The sequence below is a fragment of the Pseudorasbora parva genome, chromosome 5 (assembly GCF_024679245.1).
Source record: "Pseudorasbora parva isolate DD20220531a chromosome 5, ASM2467924v1, whole genome shotgun sequence".
NCBI classification, from domain to species: Eukaryota; Metazoa; Chordata; class Actinopteri; order Cypriniformes; family Gobionidae; genus Pseudorasbora; species Pseudorasbora parva.
In genome coordinates, this window is record NC_090176.1 from 42,668,534 (window position 1) to 42,692,333 (window position 23,800).

General features: G+C 37.8%; 1 protein-coding gene and 1 long non-coding RNA gene across 4 annotated transcripts in view; one reads left to right on the forward strand and one right to left on the reverse strand.

The window, feature by feature from the left end:
- Positions 1–16,506, forward strand: part of LOC137075620 (uncharacterized) — a 133,781-nt gene extending 117,275 nt beyond the window's left edge. The window contains exons 2-3 of one of the 2 annotated variants that reach the window (XR_010905067.1): positions 11,744–11,905; positions 16,375–16,506. This is a non-coding gene — a long non-coding RNA (uncharacterized lncRNA). The remainder of the gene's footprint in view (positions 1–11,743; positions 11,906–16,374) is intronic. The other variant, XR_010905068.1, reaches the window with a different exon arrangement.
- The window catches only part of ttn.1 (titin, tandem duplicate 1), a 146,412-nt gene that overhangs the window by 78,184 nt on the left and 44,428 nt on the right, over positions 1–23,800 (reverse strand). The window contains exons 71-111 of one of the 2 annotated variants that reach the window (XM_067444381.1): positions 23,547–23,585; positions 20,476–22,230; positions 19,956–20,006; positions 19,396–19,791; positions 18,975–19,244; positions 18,616–18,891; positions 18,388–18,527; positions 17,904–18,030; positions 17,539–17,805; positions 17,042–17,308; positions 16,616–16,879; positions 16,373–16,512; positions 16,158–16,284; positions 12,595–12,861; positions 12,235–12,501; positions 11,653–11,919; positions 11,390–11,529; positions 11,161–11,287; positions 10,583–10,725; positions 8,422–8,545; positions 7,892–8,158; positions 7,672–7,769; positions 7,280–7,448; positions 6,937–7,203; positions 5,662–5,928; positions 5,259–5,537; positions 4,759–5,167; positions 4,554–4,678; positions 4,189–4,455; positions 3,838–4,107; positions 3,461–3,760; positions 2,737–3,039; positions 2,457–2,644; positions 2,225–2,339; positions 1,842–2,126; positions 1,610–1,761; positions 1,378–1,525; positions 1,048–1,225; positions 818–939; positions 447–734; positions 59–355 (exon numbers count right to left, since the gene is read on the reverse strand). In XM_067444381.1, the coding sequence (XP_067300482.1) occupies positions 59–355; positions 447–734; positions 818–939; positions 1,048–1,225; positions 1,378–1,525; positions 1,610–1,761; positions 1,842–2,126; positions 2,225–2,339; positions 2,457–2,644; positions 2,737–3,039; positions 3,461–3,760; positions 3,838–4,107; positions 4,189–4,455; positions 4,554–4,678; positions 4,759–5,167; positions 5,259–5,537; positions 5,662–5,928; positions 6,937–7,203; positions 7,280–7,448; positions 7,672–7,769; positions 7,892–8,158; positions 8,422–8,545; positions 10,583–10,725; positions 11,161–11,287; positions 11,390–11,529; positions 11,653–11,919; positions 12,235–12,501; positions 12,595–12,861; positions 16,158–16,284; positions 16,373–16,512; positions 16,616–16,879; positions 17,042–17,308; positions 17,539–17,805; positions 17,904–18,030; positions 18,388–18,527; positions 18,616–18,891; positions 18,975–19,244; positions 19,396–19,791; positions 19,956–20,006; positions 20,476–22,230; positions 23,547–23,585 (10,248 nt within the window). The remainder of the gene's footprint in view (positions 1–58; positions 356–446; positions 735–817; positions 940–1,047; positions 1,226–1,377; positions 1,526–1,609; positions 1,762–1,841; positions 2,127–2,224; positions 2,340–2,456; positions 2,645–2,736; positions 3,040–3,460; positions 3,761–3,837; positions 4,108–4,188; positions 4,456–4,553; positions 4,679–4,758; positions 5,168–5,258; positions 5,538–5,661; positions 5,929–6,936; positions 7,204–7,279; positions 7,449–7,671; positions 7,770–7,891; positions 8,159–8,421; positions 8,546–10,582; positions 10,726–11,160; positions 11,288–11,389; positions 11,530–11,652; positions 11,920–12,234; positions 12,502–12,594; positions 12,862–16,157; positions 16,285–16,372; positions 16,513–16,615; positions 16,880–17,041; positions 17,309–17,538; positions 17,806–17,903; positions 18,031–18,387; positions 18,528–18,615; positions 18,892–18,974; positions 19,245–19,395; positions 19,792–19,955; positions 20,007–20,475; positions 22,231–23,546; positions 23,586–23,800) is intronic. The other variant, XM_067444382.1, reaches the window with a different exon arrangement.

Sequence of the window (23,800 nt, forward strand, 5' to 3'; positions counted from 1 at the left end):
TTGTAAATAAGTTGAGATAAAGAAACTTAATGTATAATATGGTGACATGTACACTTACCAAATGAATACTTTGCAACAATAGGCACATGCTCTGCAGGAGTCCCAATGCCATACTGGTTCTCAGCAGAAACTCTGAAGACATATTCCTTCATAGATACCAGTTTGCAGGCTTTGAAAGCAGTTTGTTTGATTGTAGCAGACAGTTTCTGCCATTCTTCTTTATCTGTGGGTCTCATCTCAACAACGTAATTGGTAATTGGGGAGCCACCATCATCTCTGGGGGCATTCCAGGCCAGAGAGCAGGATTCATTGGTGATTTCAGAGATATCAAATGCAGCGGGAGGGCCAGGTTTATCTGTTTTTCAATACAAAGCAAAGAAATGATTGGCTAATTTTTTCTAATTGCATTAGGCTGAAATTACAGATTATGTAAAGCAACCCCCTACCAAGAATGTTGACGTCAACCGTTGCTGTGGCACGGCCACAAGTGTTGACAGCCTCAATGATATAGGTGGCTGTGTCAGATCTGGTTGTGTTTGCAATGGAAAGTGTGGAATGGCCAGGTTTTGTGTCAATGGTTATCCTATCCTCTGGTTTCAGGACAAGGTCAGCCTTTGTCCATTTCACTCTCGGCTCCGGCTTGCCAAGCACATCAGCAGGCAGGTCAATCTTAGTGCCAGCCCTAGCAGTCAAGCCTGCAAGAAGCTTTGCATCCAGCTGGATCTCTGGTGGCTCTGTAGTAAAATAAAAATGTGAATATAGCAGATTCTAACTAAAATTTATTTAACTATTAAAAAGTTGGATCTTTATTACTAACCTTTAGGATCGACAGCAAGGATCTCATCTGTAGCCTTGCATGGTCGGCTGGCTCCAAGTCTGTTCACCGCTCTCACGCGGTAGGCATACCATTGACCTTCAACAAGACCAGTTACCTGGAACCTTTGATATGTATATTGAGACAGATTAGAGATGTATCTGAATAATTATAAAACACAATTATATGCTTTAGTTCCATTATGGGGATGCTTACGAAGAATCATTACTCACTTAAGCTCAGGTATGGGATCTCCACAGGCCTCCCATTTGTCAGTGCCACGCTGACATTTATCAACAATGTAGCCCTTGACAGCAGCACCACCATCATATCTGGGAGCTTCCCAAAGCAGGAAGATGCCCTTTGCTGATTTGTCCCTCCATTTTAGGTTCTCAGGAGGGTCAGGCACAGCTGTATTTCAAACAAGTTTCATACACTGTCATACTGTTCTTTATTTCAAACCCCTCAAACTAACGGAACAATATTGTCAAGACAGAATGAGCAACAGTATATTAAGTATTATAAAAACATTATGTCTGTGTGTAACATTTTGTAAGACTTACTGGCTGGGGAGGATACATTCACAGGTTCATCAATGTATGCTGGCTCTCCTGGTCCACATTTGTTGCAAGCAATAACACTGAACAAGTACTCCTTGCCCTCAATGACATCTGTGACAGTGTACTCAAGGTCCTGTACGCCTGACATCACCTGAAGTGTAGATGTTGTTAGAACCTAAATGTTTCACTGAGTGTACAAATACTGTAAACAAGAATTTTTTTTAAAACATCTCACCTTGACCCAGGTCTTGCGGGAAACCTCTCTTTTCTCAATATTGTACCCACTTACAGGGCTGCCTCCATCATGCTCAGGTGCTTCCCACATTAGGTGCACATGATGCCTGGTCACCTCTGCAACTTTGAAGTCTTTCGGTGCACTTGGACATGCTGAAATATGCAAAAATAGGATTGTACATTAATTATTGTGCAAAACCAAAGACAAGACGTTAAAATGAAAATTTGCATACCAATAACATTAACTTCGATCTCTCCAGATATGGTTGTCACATCATTCTCCAGTTGTAAGGTATATGTTCCTTTGTCTGGACGCACACTTGGTGCAACAGCCAGTTCGGTGTACGTAGGCTTTGTGACCATGGAAACACGGTCACCTGCCGTGAGCTCTTTGTCACCAAATGTCCACTTGGGTTTAGGAACAGGATACCCCGTTATGGGAACTCGGATGATAAGAGCATTGGGGACAATGACCTCCAGACCATTTTTGAAACCACTGAGGTCCATGGTGGGTCCCACTAAGGGCAGAAAATAAAAAAGAGAAAGCATTTAAAATAATGTATATATATTTTTCCTTTTTCTTTAAAGTAAAATGATTAAAGTTAAAATGTCTTACCATGAGGGTCATCAGCTAAAAGTGGCCCAATTGCATCAGCTGGATCAGACACCCCAGCAGCATTTTCTGCGCAAACTCTATAGTGATACTTCTGACCAAACTTCAGTCCAGAAACCTTAATATAGGACATAGAATAAATAAATATAATCATAATCAAATCAAATAAACTTTTAATAAGATAAAAAATTAGTATTGTGAAATTCAAAACAAAAAAAAGGTCAAGATGACATACCCTGTAGTAAAGGTCAGGGCAAAGCCTCGCGTTACATCTCAGCCACTTGTCAGTGCCATCTTCACATTTCTCAATGATGTAGCCTGTGATCATGCTGCCTCCATTGCTGATGGGCGTTTCCCATGACAGCTGAACAGAGTCTTTGGTCTGATTAGTGTAATTAAAGTTCAGAGGTGGACTTGGCCTCTCTGTAATGGGAAAAAAATGAAAGTTTGACACTGGGTTTTGCAACAACTAAAGAGATATTAAAAATATATATATATATGTAAACCCTACTAACCAATGGGATCCATAATCTTCACTGGATCTGTGGCAGCACTTGGTTGGCCAATTCCAGCCTTGTTCTCAGCTCTAACCCTAAAGATGTACTCCTTGTTTTCAACAACATCACTGAGTGTGGCTGTGCGATCCTCAGCTTTGACCACCAAAGCAGGCTCCCATTTCAGAGAGGTTCTGTCACGGAGTTCAATGATATAAGATGTGATCTCAGATCCTCCATCAAACAGTGGTGGTTCCCAGGACACTGTGGCACCTAACCTATTGACAACTCCAACCATAACCTTCTGAGGTGCATCAGGCACATCTGTTAGAAGCAGAAGAATGACATTTTTATTTATTATTACAATTTGATTAGTTGGTACAGTCTCAACTCTTACTAGACAATCCACTTGTTAAGTCAAGATGTATAGATGTACTGTTTCTATAACTGTTGTGTTCATGACAAGCTTCTACTCAGTTCAAATGCAAATACCACTAAGAGGTTATTTATTCATATAACACATTTAAGCCAAGCTTTTAAAAAGTCAGTGTACACAGCATCCCAGATATTAGTATTTCAATGATTCATTAAATATCAATAAGGCTATCTGAGATTTTGGTATGGAGATGAGGTTAGGGTCATTATTTTTCGGTGGTATTACAGCACATAGTTTGTTGTTGGAAACAGTGGAGCATGAAATAAGACTTAACAAGCGAATGAAGAAATCAACTAAAGCATAGCTCACCAAATTTGTTCTTGGCTTGAACTGCCTCGTCTGTGGTAACAGTCTCTCCATTTCCAACTCTATTGCGAGCACATACACGGAAGAAATACATGTTGTCCCTCTGCAATCCACCAACACAATACTCTGGAATGTCTGCACGGTCTGTGGCCATTGTCCAGGTCTTGCGTTTGACATCTCGTCTCTCAACCACATAAGCCAAGATCTTGCTTCCCCCATCACTTTCCGGTTCCTCCCAAGCAAGGCTGACCTCACCATCAGCAGTGTCAACAACATGCAGGTTCTTCACAGGTCCCGGAACAGCTAAAACAACACTTTTATTAGACATCTAGAAAAGGTTAAATTATCGGAAACATCATCTAGGTGAATTTCCTACTCACCAATTACATCCAGATTAATGAAAGCCTCTCCTGTTCCATGTTTGTTCTTGATGACAATCTTGTAACGACCCTGGTCTGACTTCTTTGGGTCCTTGAGCCTATATTCTGTCCGTTCGTTAGATGTGTCAATGTTTTGCCCAGGTAGACTGATGTCATTGTAAAACCATTCCGCCTCAGCACGAGGATAAGCATCGTAGGGAACCGTCATCACAAAAGGCTTTCCAGCATCTGTTACAAGGTTCTGATCTGTGGTCTTGATCTTTGGAATAGCTGTAAGGAAAAGTACAGGACATTAACAAATATATTCTTTCATATGGAAAACCAAATTGCATTAACTCTAACTCTTCCTACCTGCAAGCTCAAGCTTGGCTCTGGCATCCTTCTCCTTGGCAACTATTCTGTATTCTCCCTGATCACGGGGTCTGATCTCACAGACCTGCAGTCTATGAACTTTGCCCTCACTGATCATCTGGTATTTGTCACCCTGAACAATGACCATGTTGTTCCTCATCCATCTGACCTCAACTCTGTCCTTATTTAGTTCAGCTTCAAACACAATATCAGATCCTGGGGGCTCAAATACATCTGTGGGTGGTCTGACGATTTCCACTGGAATCTCTGTTGATGAAAAGAAAAATGCCATGAGTACATCAAATCATTGTGCATTATTTATTATGAACATGGATACCAGAAACAGGCTGTGAAAAAAAAAATACCTTCAACAAAGAGACGTGCCCTTGATCTTTTATCGTCCACTCCACAGGCATATTCACATTCATCATCTGGTCTGCATTCTTTGACTACAAGCTTGCATTCTTTTCCATCTTTCTCCATATGATATCTAAACAAGATCATGACATTAGCAAAAGTTTTCATATGATTACAGAGTACTTTTTCATAGTTTCATGGTTAAAAACTAACCTTGGCCCTTCTCTAATTTCACGTCCGTTCCTGTACCATTTAACATGGGCTTTTTCCTTTGACAATTTGCAAGTAAACTCAGCATCCTCAAACTCTGTGATGGTTTGATCTTTGAGCTGAGAGGTGAAATCAGTAGGTGCCTCACTGATGACCAGTTCTCCTGTGGACTTATCAGCACCAGCAACTACAGTGTATTCACCTTCGTCTGTAAGGCTGCAGTCCTTAATGGTCAAAGTGTGCTTGTCTTTGTCAACACGATACAGAATACGTTTGCTAAAAGTGATCTCTTGACCAGCCTTCATCCACTGTACTGTCGCATTTGGTCTGTTCACTTTGCAAGTGAAAGTAATGGTCTTCTTTTCCTCTATTTCACAGTCCTCTAGTGGCTCAATGATCTTGAGGGCTTCCTCTGTGGATGAAAAAAAAAGTGTAAACATCTTGCATATACTGCTGTCAAAATACACATGGTATAAAATGTAGCATATAATATAATGATGCACCTAGTACGTTGATGTTAGCAGAGCATTTGGCCTGTTCTCCGCGTTGGTTTGTCAGTGTAATGGTGTAACTGGCTTCATCTGACTTTTCAGCAGCTTTGATTCTCAGAGAGAACACAGTGTCTCTCTGAGACATAACAAACTTGCTACTCTCAAACATTGTCTCGTTGTTCTTCAGCCATTTGGCTTTAGCTCCCTCTGAGTTCACCTCACAGTTAAGAACAATCTCTTGTCCTTCCTTTACTTGGGCATCCTTGATGGGAGTGATTATCCTCAGTTTTTCTAATGGGACAAGCAAAGATACCAGTTTTAGTCCAATTTACTACAATAATTCTAAATTGAGCATTTGGAGACCTTTTCTACAAAAACTTATTACAGAAAAATATTCTAAAAAAGAAAAACTTACCAATCACCAGCAAGTTTGCTGAAGCCTTTACAGAGCCAATGTGGGCAGTGAATGCACCCTCATCTTTTAGCTTGCAGTTTTTGACAATTAGCGCTCTCCTCTTGCCATCAATGACAATTTCATACTTGTCATCAGTTGTAAGTTCTTTGTCTCCTTTGAACCATTTAACTTCATAATTTTCCTTGGATACTGAGCAAACAAATTCAGCCTTTTCATCTTCAACTGCCTCTTGGTTTTGGGGCCTAGCAATGAATTCAGCTGCCAATTCTAAAGCAATAAAGAGAGTCCATTTTAAGTAAATCAATGCTTAATTAAATGATCAGTGAGATTATTCAATGCATCAGGATTCCCACACCTTTTGATCAGTAAACTTTGACTCTTCCAGTCAATTAAAGGGTTAGTTCACCCAAAAATGAAAATTATTTAATTAATTACTCACCCTCATGTCATTGGACACCCGTAAGACCTTTGTTCATCTTCGGAAGACAAATGAAGATATTTTGTTGAAAGCTGATGGCTGAGAAAGGCTTCAGAGAGGCCCCCATTGGCATTCAGTGCATTCCCACTCATTAGACCCATAAAAGGTACTAAAAACATCATACAAAGCCCATCTCACTACAGTGGCTGTACAATAATTTTACAATGTGACAAAAATAGTTATTGTGCGCACAAAAACCGAAATAACGGCTTTATCTACCAAGTTATCGACGTGAACTCGAGGTATGTGCAAGAATATGACGCAGATCCGCCATTCAGATACGTGACTCAGAAGCGAGGAGTCATTTATTTAGATTTTTTTGCGCACAAAAAATATTATTTTCCCTTCGTAAAATTATTGTACAGCCACTGCAGTAAGATGGACTCCGTATTAATGTTTTTAGTGCCTTTTATGGTTCTTGTGAGTGGGAATGTACTGAATGCCAATGGAGGCCTCTCTAAAGCCTTTCTCAGCCATCAGCTTTCAAAAAAAAAAAATCTTAATTTGTGTTCCGAAGATGGAGGAAGGTTTTACAGGTGTCCAATGACATGAGGGTGAGTAATTAATGAAATAATTTTCTTTTTTTTTTGGGTGAACTAACCCTTTAAGAACTGTTCACCTTTTCATTTATACACACACAGTAATCTCAAATGACTGGAAAACTCAAAGTTTACTGATTTTATGTGATTTTTCACCATTTTTAAATTTTATGACCATGGGAACCCTGAGCTTGACTTTTTACAGCTATATTATATATTATAACAGTGAATTTGACAGAATCTAAGTTTTAAACATACCACTGATCTTTAGGGTTCCTTTTGTTTCTGAAGCAGGCAGTTTGCAGTGGTACTCTCCAGCATCATCCATACGGAGGTCCTGTATGATGAGAATTCTCTTTCTCCCGTCTACAACATGTTCATATCTACCACCCTCTGGGATCTCCTGGTCACCCTTGTACCATGTAACCTCTGAACTGGGTTTGGAGACCTCACAAATCATCTTAATGCTGTCGGTTTCCGTGCCATCAACATTAGACAGGTTCTTTGTGAATCTAGCTTCCTCCTCTGCAAGGCAAAAAAAATTGTCATTACTGTTTGTATTTTAGCTTAACTGTAGAACAATGACTGAAATAAAACTCACCGACAACTGTCAGCATTCCAGAGGATTTGGATGTCCTTGCGTCACATTCATATTCTGCCTCATCATCAAACACTGCCTTACTGATGATGAGAATGCGCTGTAATCCCTTGGCAATAATTTCATACTTTTTGCCTTTTCTGATCTCAGCACCATCTTTAAACCAACGGACCTGTGCAACAAATAATTATGAATCAATGCACTCTCAGCTTGTGTGCATGCTTTTGTTAAAGTAAAATTGTAAAACTAAAACTTGTGCAAATTTTTCCTTTTTTTCTTCTTCTCCTCAAATTGCTATGCTAATAATATAATTTGTAATTAAAACTAATTCACTAGTTTCAGAAACTAAACTAGTTACTAGTTTAGTACTCTCAGACTTTTCTGTTAAAAAATACCTTGGCACTTTCACGGGACACTTCGCATTCAAACTTAGCAGATTCCTTCTCCTTAACCTCAACATCATGAAGAGGCTTACTGAATTCAACAAATGGAGCTGAAAATAGACAAGACATATACATTATACAAATGCACTGTTGTTTATTTTATATATTTCCGATAATTTGCTTTAAGTTTCTATATGTCAGTTTTTTTTGTTTGTTTTTTCTGAAAACTTACGTTCAACATTTAAGAAAGCAGATGTCTTAAACTCCTTTGCATCACAGGTGTATGTCTTGGCATCATCAAGGCTACATTCCTTGATGATCAACCTCCTTATGCGTCCCTCAGCCACCATCTCATACTTCTTGGTTTTGCGAATTTCCTGTCCGTCTCTGAACCACTTAACATCAGCTTTCTCCCTGGACAGTTCACACTCCAGAATGGCAGTGGCTTCCTCTTCAACAGTCTGGTCCTCCAAGGGCTTGCTGAACTCAACTGGGGGCTCTGTGATATATAATGTGGTAACATGAAACTAAAAAACAACCTTTAACATACATGTATACAGGAATACAAACATTACAGGTTCCAGGGAGTTTTATATTTATAAAAACAACACAAAAACATAACACATAAAATGTTACAATTAAAATGAAAACAGAAATAAAAATGAAACTTAGTTCCAAATAATAATAAACTATAATAGTATCTAAATTATACTAAAATACTCATTTTATTTGCATATTTTATCGAATTAGTTAATTAATTACCATTCACAGTAAGTTTGGCCTGGGTTACAAAGTCCTTTGCAGTCAGTTTCACTTCCCCAGCCTCTGTCATCTTGACATCTCTCAAAGTTAGGGAATGTAGTCTTCCTTCTGCTCTGGTGACCACCTGCACACAACAATGTGGGATAGCCGTTGAGTGGTTCTCTCAATTGCTCGTCCCATTTTTTTGCAACATAATTACAAAAGCAAATATCTCTTTCCCTGCAATAGACAGAATTTTCAATCACTTATAAAATGCATCCCTGCTATTGACTGAATTTTCTGGCAATCCATGTTTTTGCTGTTATACTGTAGGGAGTATATACGGTATGCTAATATATAAAATTCATATTTAGTGAAAGAGTTCATCCCTAGTAAACTAACCAGCTGTGGACACTGAATGACTTCTGGTGTAAATGTAATGCTACTTGACATTGTTTACAAGCTGTTTTATTGAAGTCTTTCTGCGGTTGAAACGCCGATTGAGAGATTACACTACATATGATAGGTTAAGTAGTAATGTATCCTCAACAAACCGCAAGATATTAATTCAATTCATGTTTATTCTTTAGGAAGAGATGATCACGATCACTCACGTGCCCCACCGCCGCTTGAACTGACGCGCCTATATAGTGTTCAGTCATGTCACATTCAGGAGTGTCAAAACAGCATTTATCATTTGAATTTTTGATAAAATGGACAGAATGCTTTATATGTTCATGTGGAAACTCTGTTTGAAGTATGTTCCATGCGTAAAACAAGCCTACTGTTAACTGTTAAAGATTGCATTCGTTACACACGTGCACCTTGCCGAAATGTTTCAGTATGAATACATGTACCGTTACACACCAATACTGCATATTCAGATATTCATTACAACAAAATATTTTGGAGGTCATGAAAGTTTTGTGAAAATGTTTAAAAATGCTGGTGGGGAAAGATTTAAGGAAATTGCAACATCAAAGAAAATGTGATGCCATTCAATTATAGAACAAAACGATCTTTTGCATTACACTGCAAAAAATGCTTTTCTTACTTAGTATTTTTGTCTTGTTTGTAGTCTAAAAATTATTTAAACAAAAAGTATTTACTAGACAAGCAAACGTAATTGTCTTGTTTTGTTAAAATAAGCAAAACAATCTGCCAATGGGGTAAGCTAAATAATCTGCCCCACTTTATATTAGGTGGCCTTAAGTACTGTACTTACATCAAAAAAGAAGTACAATGTACTTACTGTGTTCAAATTGTATTGCAAAGCACTTTTGCTGATATTGAGGTGGGTAGAGTTAGGGACAGGTGTGGTGGTATGGGTAAGTTTAATGGCAAAGTTATGTGTAAGGGAAGTGCCAACTGTGTAATTACAAATGTAACTACATAAATTAATTACAGACGTAATTATGGTATTTAAAAAAAATTAAGTACAATGTAAAAACATGTATGTACACAAAGTGTATTGTATCAAATTATCAATTAAAATGTTAGTATATAGTAGTTAAGGCCACCTAATATAAAATGGGTCCAAATAATCTTAAAACAACATTATTTTACTTTACTGGCAGATTATTTTAAGCAAAAACTCTTAATCTCTTAATTTTGAGGGTTTTTTTCCCCAAAACAAGACAATTTTTTTTAATTGTCTAGTAAATTTTTCTTAATGTAAGAATTTTTAGATATTTTGACTAGAAACCAGACATAAAATACTAAGTAAGAAATGCATTTTTTGCAATGTCGGAATGAGAAATATTAGAAATATATTTTTATCAAATGTCTAAAAGATTAAGTTCACTATACCAGCACTTCAACAACACTCTTGAAGCAGTTAAAAATAACCAGAAGGGCGCCTGCAGGGCAAAATGGCCCAGTGTTATCTCAAAACCAGCAAGTACTGCTGGAAGTCCTTATATGCAGAACATTTTTACATAAAGACTTTTCACTTGGAATTGTCACCCTAAAACAACGCGATAAACATAATATATACATACTATGTGTGTATACAGTTACATAACTAGATAATACATTTAGTACATAATGTATATAGTATAATTTTTTACATAACTTCAGATGAAATCACAATAAAATCTGGAAAGTTTTGACATTAATAAAACTTAATTGAAAAATGAAAACTAAAGACTAGATTGCTGAAATCTAAAGAAAACAATCTTACCCTATCACTTGGCTCCATCTTTGTTGATCCAACAAACCATTCAACAGGAATATCTTCATATGAGAGCTCACAGTCAAAGGTGGCAGTCTCTCCAGCAGTGACAGTGACATCCCGGAGAGGTCGCAGAATGCCAATTGTGCGAGCTTGAGAGAAAGAAAATGCCATCCTCAATAATGCCAAGAAACAATCCTACTACAAGTTGTCATTGTGCTCTGTCACTAAGCTACAATTTGCAATCTTGAAGCACTATTTAGTTTTCCAGTTTATCACAGGGCTCTGCATCATTACCATATTGCTTGTACTGCCTGTGGTCAGATAAACTAGGAGGCATGTTTTAGCTCTACCAATCACCCCACCCTCTCCTGATAAGGAATGGAGTTTCTAAAATAGTCTTGTTGGCCACGGACTAATCTCTAATTAGTTATCAGTTACTGTCAATAAACATTTTATTTTTTAGTAAAACAAGAATGCAAAACATTGTGAATAAATAATCTAACACAAGTCACAAATGACAAATAAGTGGTTGCAGAGAATAATGTTGGCCAAATATGTTTTTGCTCACTTATAAGGATTCTCACCTTTAACTCGGAGCTGAGCACTTGATTTAGCATTAGCAGCACTGAAGTCTACACCACCAGCCATATCCATGCGGACATTGTAAAGAATGAGCATGTGCTTGGTGCCTTCCTCCTTAATTTCACAGTCCTGAGTGAAACAATTGAATGTATTGTTGAAAATAATAACATAATATGTAAACAATATTTAAAAAGTAATTGTAAAACAACATGCATTGCACGAATCCCTTACCGGTGACTGGTGCAGGGCATCTCCTTTGAGTTTCCAGTGTCCATGAACATCCTCCTCAGAGATTTCTGTCTCAAAGCGAGCAGTCTCTGTCTCTGTAACCTCCACACTGTACAGTGGACGGACAACCTTAATATCACGTTCTGCAAAGAAGAGAAGAGGAGAGCAGTAGAGACTAGGTTATAACAGTTCATAATGATTTTATCAATTTAATTGATCAATCAGTATATAGAATAAAAAAATAAAAAAATGCAGTAAGTACATACCTTCAATGTTAAGCTTGGCTGCTGTTTTGTCAGAGCCGCAGTCACACACATAATCACCAATGTTGGCCTTCTCTGCCTTCTTTACTGTCAGGATACGTTTCTTTCCATCAGCTCTGAAGAGGACGTTCTTAGAGGGAGTGATCTCCTTGCCGTCTTTGAACCATTTCACCTGAGCAGATGATTTGCTCACTTCGCACATCAGGACAACCTCATCCTTCTCAACTGCAGTGTAGTCCTGCAACTTGGTGGTAAAGTAGGCTTCTCCCTCTGTTGATATAGAAAATAACATTTTTAACATGATTTAACAATATACAAAAATGTCTATGCAAAAGATATATTGCAAAATGAACCCATATAGAGTGATCAAGACCTTGATTCAAAGTTCAAGGTTCTATGGATTAGTTAGCTTCCTGAATTTTAAGATTTGATATGTTTACTGTCCAGGTTACTGTCATGAATAATAGTAAAATATACTGTTTAGTGGTGATTATACAAAAGTGTTTGACCTCTTAATGGCACAATTGACCAATTAGAATCAAGTTTCAAGAGACGCATGCATTTGGAAACATTATAAACACTTACCAAGTACAGTAAGCATTGCTTCAGAGCTTTTCCCAAGAGCCTCAACTTTAATGAGAGATGTGTCATCAATAGACACCTCTTTGAAGGACAGAGTATGGATCTTGCCATCCTCAGACATGTGCACCACTTTGCTTGGATGCAAACGCACGTCATTCTTGTACCAGGTGACTTGAATCTTCTCATGAGAGAGTTCGATCCTGAATTCAGCAGTCTCACGCTCCTTAACAGTGACATCTTTAATGGGTCTGACAAACTCAAGACGGATGCCTGAGTAGAATAATAAATGCAGATCAGAAAAGGATTGAAAGGAAATGTGATTACATCATATATTGAGTCTCATAACAAAAAAATGTGTATTACCTTGAATAACAAGTTTGGCAGATGTTCTCTTGTCCTCAGCCTCAAACATGTACTTGGCCTCATCCTCATAGGCAACAGATCTGACCACTAGAATGTGTCTTTTCCCCTCTGAGAGGATTTCAAACTTTTCATCAGTCTTCAACTCCTGAGATCCCTTTAGCCAACGGATGACCTTAGCCTCTCTTGACAATTCAATTTCAAATCTTGCATCATCTTTCTCATACACTTGTACATCACTCAAAGGCATGACAAAGGAAATGGGCAAATCTATGATAGAAGTGAACAGAAAGATATATTAGATAAAAAACAGAATTTACATTCAATACCGTTTTAATATTTTTAAAAAAAAGTATGTATACAGGTGCTGGTCATATAATTAAAATATCATCCAAAAGTTCCATTCAAAAAGTGAAACTTGTATTCATTCATTACACACAGACTGACATATTTCAAATGTTTATTTCTTTTAAAGGGTTACTTCAGCGATTAGCATATGGCTTTGTATCAGTAGAAACTCTGGATAAAGTGGGTCTAAAATATACCCTAGAGTATATTCAAATGATTGTGCTTTCCCCCCTCATATCCCCCTGAGACGAGAGATTTATGCATTTTATTTCTGGAAAAATTCCTCTCGTGACGCAAATTGACGATATTTCCGCCATCTTTGGAATGTTTGCCCAGAGGCTAAAGACTACAGCCAGCAGAGGGAGCCATTTCCACATGTTTTCAACCCGCGCATAGGGAATGGGAGATCACACTTACAGCACAGATTGCAGCTGCAGGTATTAATTTAAACGGATGCTAAGCAATGTAAGTGTTTTAACTTCTCAAATTAATTTCTATAAAAGTTAAGCTTCCAAAGGCATGAACTGAAAACGCATTGTGAATGTATGCCACGAATGTGATCGCGATTACCTCAGCTCTCATCACGAGAGCTCATCAGCTCATTTATGACGTTAAATGTAATCTGACTCCTGCAGCGTTAGTGCTGTGAGACTCACGCGGCAACTCGATCATTATATTGAACAGACAGTGGCTGGTGGCGGGGTTACCGTGAACAACAAGAGGAACACAAACCTGAGATCCACCATTTTTTCAATAGCTGTGAATTGAGCTAATAGCTGCTTGATTGTAATCTCTGTCTATTCAAATTACGGCGAGCTGCTCGAATGCGTTAAATTCAGTGTTTTGATGTCGATGTAGGATCGTAAAGCCATGTGCATCAGTAACGCAACTTTTGCCATTTTTGATGCCACTGCCTCGCTAGCGTAGCTGATAAAGATGAGATGTATACAGTGATGTAAGACCTGGGTCTGTGCTGGCTCTCTAGCCCGTGGAAAGCCAAACCAGTTCTTAGAAGGCTCATCAGTCGAACCAACTCTGAATTGGCAATAGCACTGGCTTTGAACTAGCACCCGGGTCATGTTGGTGGAAAAGGGGTAATAGTGGCCTTCATCTCTTCTGCATTGTTGGGTCTGTCATATTGCTTCTTCTTCTTCACAATAGGTCAGGTGAGTTTGCTGGCTAATTAAGAACAGGGATACAATGGTCCTTAAACCAGGTATTTGTTGCTTGGTACAGGTGCCAAGTCCTGTTGGAAAATTAAATCTGCGTCACCATAAAGTTGGTCAGCAGCAGGAAGCATGAAGTGCTCAAAAACTTCCTGGCAAATGGCTGCATTGACCTTGGACCCCAGAAAACAAAGTGGACCAACACCAGCAGATGACATGGCATGCCAAACCAACTGACTGTGGAAACTTTACACTGGACCTCAAGCAACGTGGATTGTGTAACTCTCCATAATTCCTGATTTCCAAAGGAAATGCAAAATTTATTTTCATCAGAGAACATAACTTTGGACCACTTAGCAACAGTCCATTCCTTTTTGTCTTTAGCCCAAGCGAGATGCTTCTGACACTGTCTGTTGTTCAAGAGTGGCTTGACACAAAGAATGCGAAAGCTGAAACCCATGTCTTGCATACGTCTGTGCGTAGTGGTTCTTGAAGCACTGACTCCAGCTGCAGTCCATTCTTTGTGAACCCCCCTACATTTTTGAATGGGTTTTTGTTTCTCAATCCTCTCCAGGGTGCGGTTATCCCTATTGCTTAGATATAACATACTTTTATACTTTTTTTCTTTTCCTTCCCTTCGCCTCTCTATGAATATGCTTGGACACAGAGCTCTGTGAACAGCCAGCCTCTTTGCAGTGACCTTTTGTGTCTTGCCCTTCTTGTGCAAGGTGTCAACTGTCAAGTCAGCAGTCTTCCCCATGATTGTGTAGCCTACATATCTAGACTGGGAGACCATTTAAAGGCCTTTGCAGGTGTTTAATTAGTTAATTAACTGATTAGAGTGTGGCACCAGTGCTGCGTTCCAGTTCGTTTTTATCATGCCCTTCACTCGCAAACTTCCCTCCGTCTCGTTCCCTCGGATGTGCGTCATGCCTACGTTGCATGAGTGCCCACTACTGGCGGAAACTTTGCAAATGGACTGAACTGGAACGCCCTAAGCCCTTGATCACTTGGAATCCACTATGGAGTTGATATATTATTTATTTTTTACCTTTACGAAATTGTTTAATGCAGCATTCTATATGTATTTGGATGTGTTTGGGTTGTTTTAAATATATTGGGTTGTTTTAAAAATAGTTATAGTTGTTTGTGGTGGGGTAAATTAAACGTGATATGTGGTGACATCACAATCGCGTTGCATTGTGGTATATGAAGCTGCCTGAAGTGTACATATGAAGTAGACTCGCTCACTCGGTCAAAATCGAGGGAGCAAGTGTCTGTCCATATAAACTTCCCTTGTCCACTTCACGAAGTGGAACGCAGTTCAAAATGGCGGCAGGGATTCCCCCAAGGGGAAGTGCTTAGGGAAGTTTGCAAGTGCGTGTTTTAAAGTGGAGTGGAACGCAGCACAGGTGTCTTCAATATTGAACCTTTTCACAATATTCCAACAGTAGCCACATTCAAATCCAGACTGAAAACACATCTGTTTAGCTGTGCATTTACTGAATGAGCATTGTGCCACTGTACGTCCGACTGATTGCACCTTATCTGTGCATAATTTTTTCAATTCTTTTTATAACTGTTTTAGTTTACCTTTGATATTTTCTTTGGTTATCATCATTTTATTATTTTTAATTCATTTACAACTGTATAAAACTGTTTCTATTTTTATACACTGTATTCTTTTTCTTATGCATTTGTTATCCCTATTTTAATTCCTTTCTATGTAAAGCACTTTGAATTGCCATTGTGTATGAAATGTGCTATATAAATAAACTTGCCTTGCCAATATTCTAATTTTCTGAGATACTGAATTTGGGATTTTCCTTAGTTGTCAGTTATGATCAGCAAAATAAAAAAAGAAACATCTGAAATATATCAGTCTGTGTGTAATGAATGAATATAATATACAATTTTCACTTTTTGAATGGAATTAGTGAAATAAATCAACTTTTTGATGATATTCTAATTATATGATCAGCACCAGTATATGTATGTACGCACACGCACACACACACACACACACACACTCCAAATTATATTTTAAAATACCTTTCACTTTAAGATTTGCAGAACACTTAGCATTCGCTCCCTGGAAGGTAACCTCTCCAGAGTGGGAAACTTTGCAGTTGTAGAGTGTTAATGTATGTTTTGCACCATCCTCAATAATTTCAACATCCTGTTAACAAAAAGCACATAAGGAAAAACATATTTTTCAAGATGTCTGCTAAAAAGATGTTTTAATTTATTTATGCAACTTTACTCACAGGTGAAGAAGATAAGACTTCGCCCTTCAGTTTCCATTGGCCATGGACATCATCTTCAGAGATTTCCACTTCAAAACGAGCAGTCTCACCATCAAAGAGCTCAACGCCATATATGGGTCGCACCACTTTGATGTCACGAGCTGAAATAAAAAAATTATTAGCAAAATGAACAAACAAAACCCATCATACTCCTGAAACGATGCAATGTTTTTGCATTTCAGGAAAACAACCTTAAATACTGACCCTCAATGTTCAAGTTTGCCGAGGTCTTGTCTGTTCCACAGTCACAAACATATAATCCTTTTTCTTTGTTCTCAACTTTCTTAAGATTGAGGATTCTTCGTTTGCCTTCAACTTTTATGGTAACCATCTTGGAGGCTTTGATTTCAATTTCATTGTGGAACCATTTCACAGGAACATCTCTACTGAGCTCGCAGTCAAATGTGACTTCGTCTTTCTCGACTGCGGTGAAATCTTGTAACTTGGCAGTGAAAAATGCATCACCCTCTGTAAAAACAGGTTGCTGTGTTAATAATATTCATAAACTAAAATATAATGAGTAACACTTTACACACAAGATTTTGTTGTGGTGCAAATATTAGACAATGAGGTGGAAAAACAAGATTAGTTAATCGAATAAACGTAAGGGTAAAATAAAGGTAAAATTACCTATTACCAGCAGCTTAGCCATTGTGGATATTCCTTTAGCCTCTGCTTTTATTAGGCAAGTATCATCTAGTGATACTTCCTTAATTTCTAGTGTGTGCTTCATTCCCACCACACTTGTGAACACAGTTCTGCTTGGATGCACTTTTATTTCATTTTTGTACCATGTCACTGCGACATTCTCATGAGAAAGCTCAAGCTCAAATACAGCTGTTTTACCTTCCTTCACAGTTAGGTCCTTTAATGTTGAGGTGAAGTTCAGCCTCATACCTATGACATTTGTTCATTGCATAACAAATTAACTAGGATTGCAAAAAATGTATAAACTATAAACTTAGAAAATGTGTGAATTTATTAGTGAATTTATTAGATTATGATTAAATGTGTTTGTTTACTATTTACTATTTGTTAGACTACTCATTAATAAACACCCTTGTTAAATTGTGTCAGAAAGCATTTTGACCAACACTTCACTAACCAAGATAATAACTAAGACTTACCCTCTACCATCAGTTTTGCATTTGATGATTTGCCCAAGACCTCAATACTGTATTCTCCCTCATCCTCAAAGCCACAGTTATTAATAATAAGTATGTGTTTCTTTCCGTCATCAATGATTTCATACTTATTTCCTTGTGTAACAATATCAGAACCCTTAAACCAAATCACTTTCGGCACATCCTTATTGATGGAGCACTCAAACTTTGCCTGTTTCTTTTCATGCACAGTAACATCCTTCAATGGGACTGTGAATTCCATATCCAACTCTGGTAGGTAAGAATGTACATCGTCCAGATCATCACCCATCTGAATTTATTAATTTTCATTGTTTTATGCTGTAGAAAAACATTCACTGTTCTCTTACCTTTGACTGTGAGCATAGCACTTGTCACAGCATTCAGAGCTTGGTATGTAACTTCACCAGCTTGATCAAGCTGAACATTTTTGATAGTAAGGAATCGTTTGGTTCCCTCTGTTCTGATGTCACATGTCTAAAATAGAAGCAAATTGTAAATTAGCAAATTTGCTGAACAAAATGCTATAACAAAAAACAGAACACTATAATCATCACCCTCATTGTTTTTGCGACAGTCGAAGAATTATAAACCCTACAAATTTTGTATTATAAAGCTGACTTAAATCATCTAATAGCTATCTAAAAAGATACCACCCACTTAAATAGCTTTAAGTGGTTAGCTATTTTTCTTAGTAGCTTGTAGTGAGGCTAACTACATCTCAGAATCAGAAGCTTGGCTATTTCTTGTAGCATGGAAAGCTACAAAGCTTCAAAATAGTTTCCCCAGAATTGTGAATGACTAATATCGTGGCACACTTGAATAGGGTCTTACCGGTGATCTTGTCAGAACCTGCCCTCTAAGTTTCCATTCTCCAGGCACATCATCTTCTGAAATTTCAGTGTCGAATTTGGCCTCCGTTTTCTCAACCACCTCCACACTAGCAAGAGGCTTCAAGATCTCAGCTTCACGTTCTGAATATAGATACAAATTTTAATACACAACATTTTAAGATGGTAATATAAGCAGAATTCAAACAGTTTTTTGTAATTTTTTACATACCTCCAAGTGTTAGTTTCGCTGCATATCTGCGGCCTTCAACCTCCACAGCATACTCAGCAACGTCATCAGGCTGGGCATTTTTGACTGTAAGAGTGATCTCTTTACCCTCCTTCTTCACCTCAGTCTTGTCTGTAGGCTCATTAGGGATTTCATCATTACCCTTGTACCACTTCCAGTTAGGTGTGTCTTTGAAAAGCTCGCCCTTGAATGTAGCAGTGGACTTGGGTTTCACATGTTGGTCCCGCAAAGGTTTCACTAACCAGTCTCTTACAATTTCTGTTGAATACATACATGGGTGAATTCATACCGGCTCTAAATTTGACAAAGATATTTAAGTTAAAAATAAATAAAATACATACCGATAACCTTGACATTAGTTTGAGTTTTGATGTTTTCACACTCGCATGTGTAAACACCGGCATCATCATCGTTTGCATCCTGGATTGTGATGGCACGCTGTAGCCCAATAACATTGATTTGAATTTTGCCTGGAATTTCCTTGATCTCTTTTCCATTCTTCTTCCAGACCACATCTTTGTCCTTGCTCAACTCACAGGTCAAATACATTGGCTGCCCTTTAAGCACTGAGGTCTCTTCTTCCAGATTCTTTGTGAATTTCACAGGTAATTCTATATGAGATGAAAGAAGAAATGCTACTTTAACAATACATAATATATACATTATTAGTACCAACATATTAACATCAATGGACTTTAGACAGTGTAACAGCATATACAAATTGTGAAATTAAATGCTTTGAGGGATAGCAGTGACAAATACCTTCTACCACAAGTTTAGCTGTTGAGGTCTTCTCTTTGTTGCCAAGCTTTGCAACACATGTGTACTCTCCAGTGTCTGAAAGCTGTACATCAATGATTTGTAGTTTGCGGTCTTTGCCATCAGATGTGAATTTGTGCTTTGGACTCTCCCTTAGATTGCTTCCATCTTTCATCCAAGTGGTGATAGCAGTAGATGGAGAGATCTGGCATTCGAATACAGCCGAAGAGCCGATTGACTCAGCCTCCTGCAACACAATGTCTTGAAGCTCCTTTACAAATTTCAAGGGGACCGCTTTGAGCTGGAAGCCAAATGGTGAATCTCCTGGAGGCTTGTCACCTCCACCACCAGGTTTCCCTCTACCCCTTCCGCCATCACCAGGAGATGGAGTTTGTCTTGCTACAATAAAAAAGATTTTTTTTAAATAATTAGTTCTATAATTATAGGTCAGTGTAATTTTAAATTATTCTTTCATGACTTTAACATTAACAACAACAAAAAAAACAGTTGCACTGTAAAATGATAAATGCATATTATTAATGTGAAGTATATTATGAACATACGTCTTAGTCCTCTGCCTCTGCCTGGAGCTACCTCCTCCTTTGGTTTTCCATCTGTTTAAAATATTGTTATACTAAGCAAGGCTTGAAATACTAAAACCACAGTGATATGGAATATTTGGTTGATAAATTATATATACATTTCATAATATATGCAAGTGGATTAATGAGACAAAACAAGTTTGAAAAACACAGCCCAGGACAAGTGACACCCACAATGAAGATGACATGTATGAATGAATGACAAACATCAAACAAATAAAGATGAAGGAATGAAAATGATACTGACAAATAGTTTTATGACGGAACAGGACTGACACACAATGTTTTATTAAGAGGGTTTGTTTAATCAAGAATGAATGAATGAATGACAAACATCAAACATTAAAGACAACTGAACACTTGAAAAAAGAAGAAACTTGTTAAAGGGATATCATGAAAGTTGGGTTGAGTGGATATTATTTGGATCGACTGTAGGGAACCATGAGATACCAATGGTAAGCTTTTGGTGCTACCATCTCACCTTTCTTGTCACCCATTCCTGGGGTTTCAATGGCCCCATCCTCCAAAACGTCATCAAAGGTTTCAGATCCATAACTGTCCCTAGGAGAAAGTTCCCATCCCCAAGTCTCTTCATCATCCAACACCTCCTGCTCATGTTCATAAACTACCTCCTCTTGTTGTGTAGGAATCTTTTGTAGATGCAGAACACTTGGAGACAACTCCTTCACCATCGGCACTTTATCTTCACTTGCTTTCAAAGGAGATTCCTGAGTAGTCTTTGCTTCTTTGGGGGAAAGTGTTTTTGAGACCTTCTTCAGAATTACAGACTCAAGTGAATCTTTTGGTGAAATCTTCTTTGGTGATTTTGCACTAGACTTTCTTTCCATTAGAATGGCTTCAGTGGGTTTAGATTGTGTTAACTCTGTTTTTGGTGATGGTGTCTTTTTCAGCTCTCTTGGTTCTTTTCCCTCCATGTCCTTTAGCGAATGAACAATCTTTTTTGGCATTGCTGGCTTATCATCATCTTTTGGACTCTTTTTTGTCAGTGATGTGACTTCTTGAGGACTAGGTTTATCTACCTTTGGTGAAGGAGTTTTATCTGCAGTTATTTTTCCTTCTACGGGTTTCAATGATACCTCATCTTTTTTCACTTCATCCTTTGGAATAATTCCATGCTTTTTAGTCATTGGCTTCTCTTCCTTAGGACCTTCCTGTGCTGTCTTTTCTGGAGTAGTAGCACTCTTCATTGGGAGATTCATTGACTCTAGCTTTTTGTTCTTTTCAGCATCTTCATATGTTGTTTCACTTTCATCTAGTTCTTTTACCTGGATGTGAAGTTCCTTCAGGATATCGGTTTCCGGTCTCTCTAGCTTTTTTTCTTTTTGTTCTTGAGTAACCTTTTCAGGGGCTACATCAGCATGAGGTTCTTTGGAAAATGGTTTCAACGTCACAGTTTCTGGCTCAGCATCCTGTGGTAGAATTTTGCTTGCTTTCTTTGGAGATTTTGCATGTTTTTTGGAGATTTCATCTTTAGCCACAGCAGGTTTTGGCATTACAGATTCTTTAGCTGTTTGATCACTAGGTGTCACTTCAATTTTCTTCTTTGAAACAGGCTCATCCTTTATGATTCTTTCAGGTTTCTGAACACCAACACTATCTTTGCTCTTGTCTATGTTGCTGTCTTTCTGTGGACCTACAACAGCTTTATCTGTTTTCTCAATAGGTTTTAATTTTACAGTTTCTTGTTCTTGCTCATTAGATATCGACTTGGTTACTTTTTTCAGACTTGCCTGTGGTGTCTTTGGTTCCCCTTCCACTGGAATGTTTATTTCATGTTTACCTGTATTTTCTACACCTCTTCTACCTATTTCAGGAGTAATCCCTTTCTGCTCCCACACATCCTTGGACTGGTCTATCTTCTCTGCTTCCAACTTTGATATTTTCTCTGTTTTTTTGACATTTTCATATGACAAAGTATCTTTTGTGACTTCATAACTGCTAGTGTGTTTGACTTCAGTAACAGCCTCTGAATACACCATCTCTTCTCCAATTATATCAGCTTTCTCGACTTTCCGGAGAAGTTGTCCTGCTTCTTTTGTTAGTTCTTCACACTGAATCTTGTTGACTTTCTTAAGTGATATAACTTCATGATCTTCCTGAGTTTCCTTTGATCTTCTGGTTACTTTCTTTATGGTTGGCATTTCCAATATTTCCTCTTCCTCGATGTGAATCTTACTCTTTTGTTTAAGAAGTGATTGTGTAGTGCTAGTTGTTTCTAAGGCAATAAATGTCACAATATCACATAACATGGACAGTACAATCAGCATGACAAGACACCTGCACACATATCACACAGTAGGGTTGAAGCTAAAGTCACCTTCATGAAATACTATTCACATTTTCCCCCTTTTTTGATGAGGAATGTAGGAATTAAGATGAAATTAACCTCAACCATCATAAATAGCACTGACCCAACTGTACAGCATAAAAGTAAAGAAAAAATAAATAAAATACATAATCTAACGAAATTGAGACAAAACAAACATTACAGCAAGCAGACATAAAATGTGATGCCTGAATAAATGCCTGAAATACACTGCCTGGCCAAAAAGAAGTCACTGTTTGGATTTAAATAGGCACATTTAAAATGCCTCTATGATTGGATCATTACTGCAGTGATTATGTTTCTAGCATGTTATATGTTTAGCAACAGTTCTTTTAACCATAATTAAATTATGGATTTAATTGACAAATGTATGTGGTGTAGATTTTCATTTCTTAAACAACCATGTAGGAAGACACATCATGGCCATATTCCAGGATGAAAATGTCAAGATTCATCATGCTCAAATTGTGAAAAATGGTTGGGAGGGAGCATGAAGAATCATTTCTCTGAGTCCAGACCTTATGGAAATAAAAATGTTGTGATGTTATTTCCATCAAAAAGTTCTATCAATTTTTGGTCAAGATCTTGTATTAACAATGTGAGAGTCCAGCACTCTATAAAGTCTCCTCCAGCATACCCCAAAGACTTACAATGAATTCAATGAATTTAAGTCTGGACTTCATGTTTGAAAATGATTCATGTGTGAAAATGGCCCGTCTTTCGGATGAGACGTTAAACCGAGTTCCCGACTCTCTGTGGTCGTAAAAAAAAAAAATCCCAGGATGTCCTTCGATAAAGAGTAGGGGTGTAACCCCGGCATCCTGGCCAAGTCACTCAGTCTCCTCTCCACCAATCAGCTGGGTGTGTGGTGAGTGTTCTGTATTATTATTTTTAAATGATTTTTCACGCTCTCTCCCAAACCTTCTTTTACAGTTTTAGCCTGATGAATCTGGAATATGGGCATGATGTGTCTTTCTATGTGGTTATTTAAGAAAATCTACACAATCCATCAAATAGGGTTAAAATAACTGTAGCCAAACATATAACATGCTAAAAACATAATAATCACTGCAATAATGATCCAATCATAGACTCTTAAGCATTTCCCTATTTAAATACAAACAGCAACTTTTTTTGGACAGGCATTATATGTTTGATAATCAAACTTGGAAGATTTGTGTCTATTTAGTCATACAGTAACATACCTTTGGGAGCAGGTCCAGGAGCTGTAACAGGGCCCTTGTCTGCATATACAACACACATACAAGTTAGAATGAGAATTCACTCAAAAATGTAAATTCTGTCATAATTTACTCTCCTTGTGTCTTTCAAAAACCTTTATATGACTTTGTCTTTTGCGGAGAAAAAAAAAAGGAAATGTTTGGGATATAATATTATAAACATTTCCTTTTTTTTCCTCCGCAAAAGACAAAGTAACTATAGCAGTTACATTTTCATA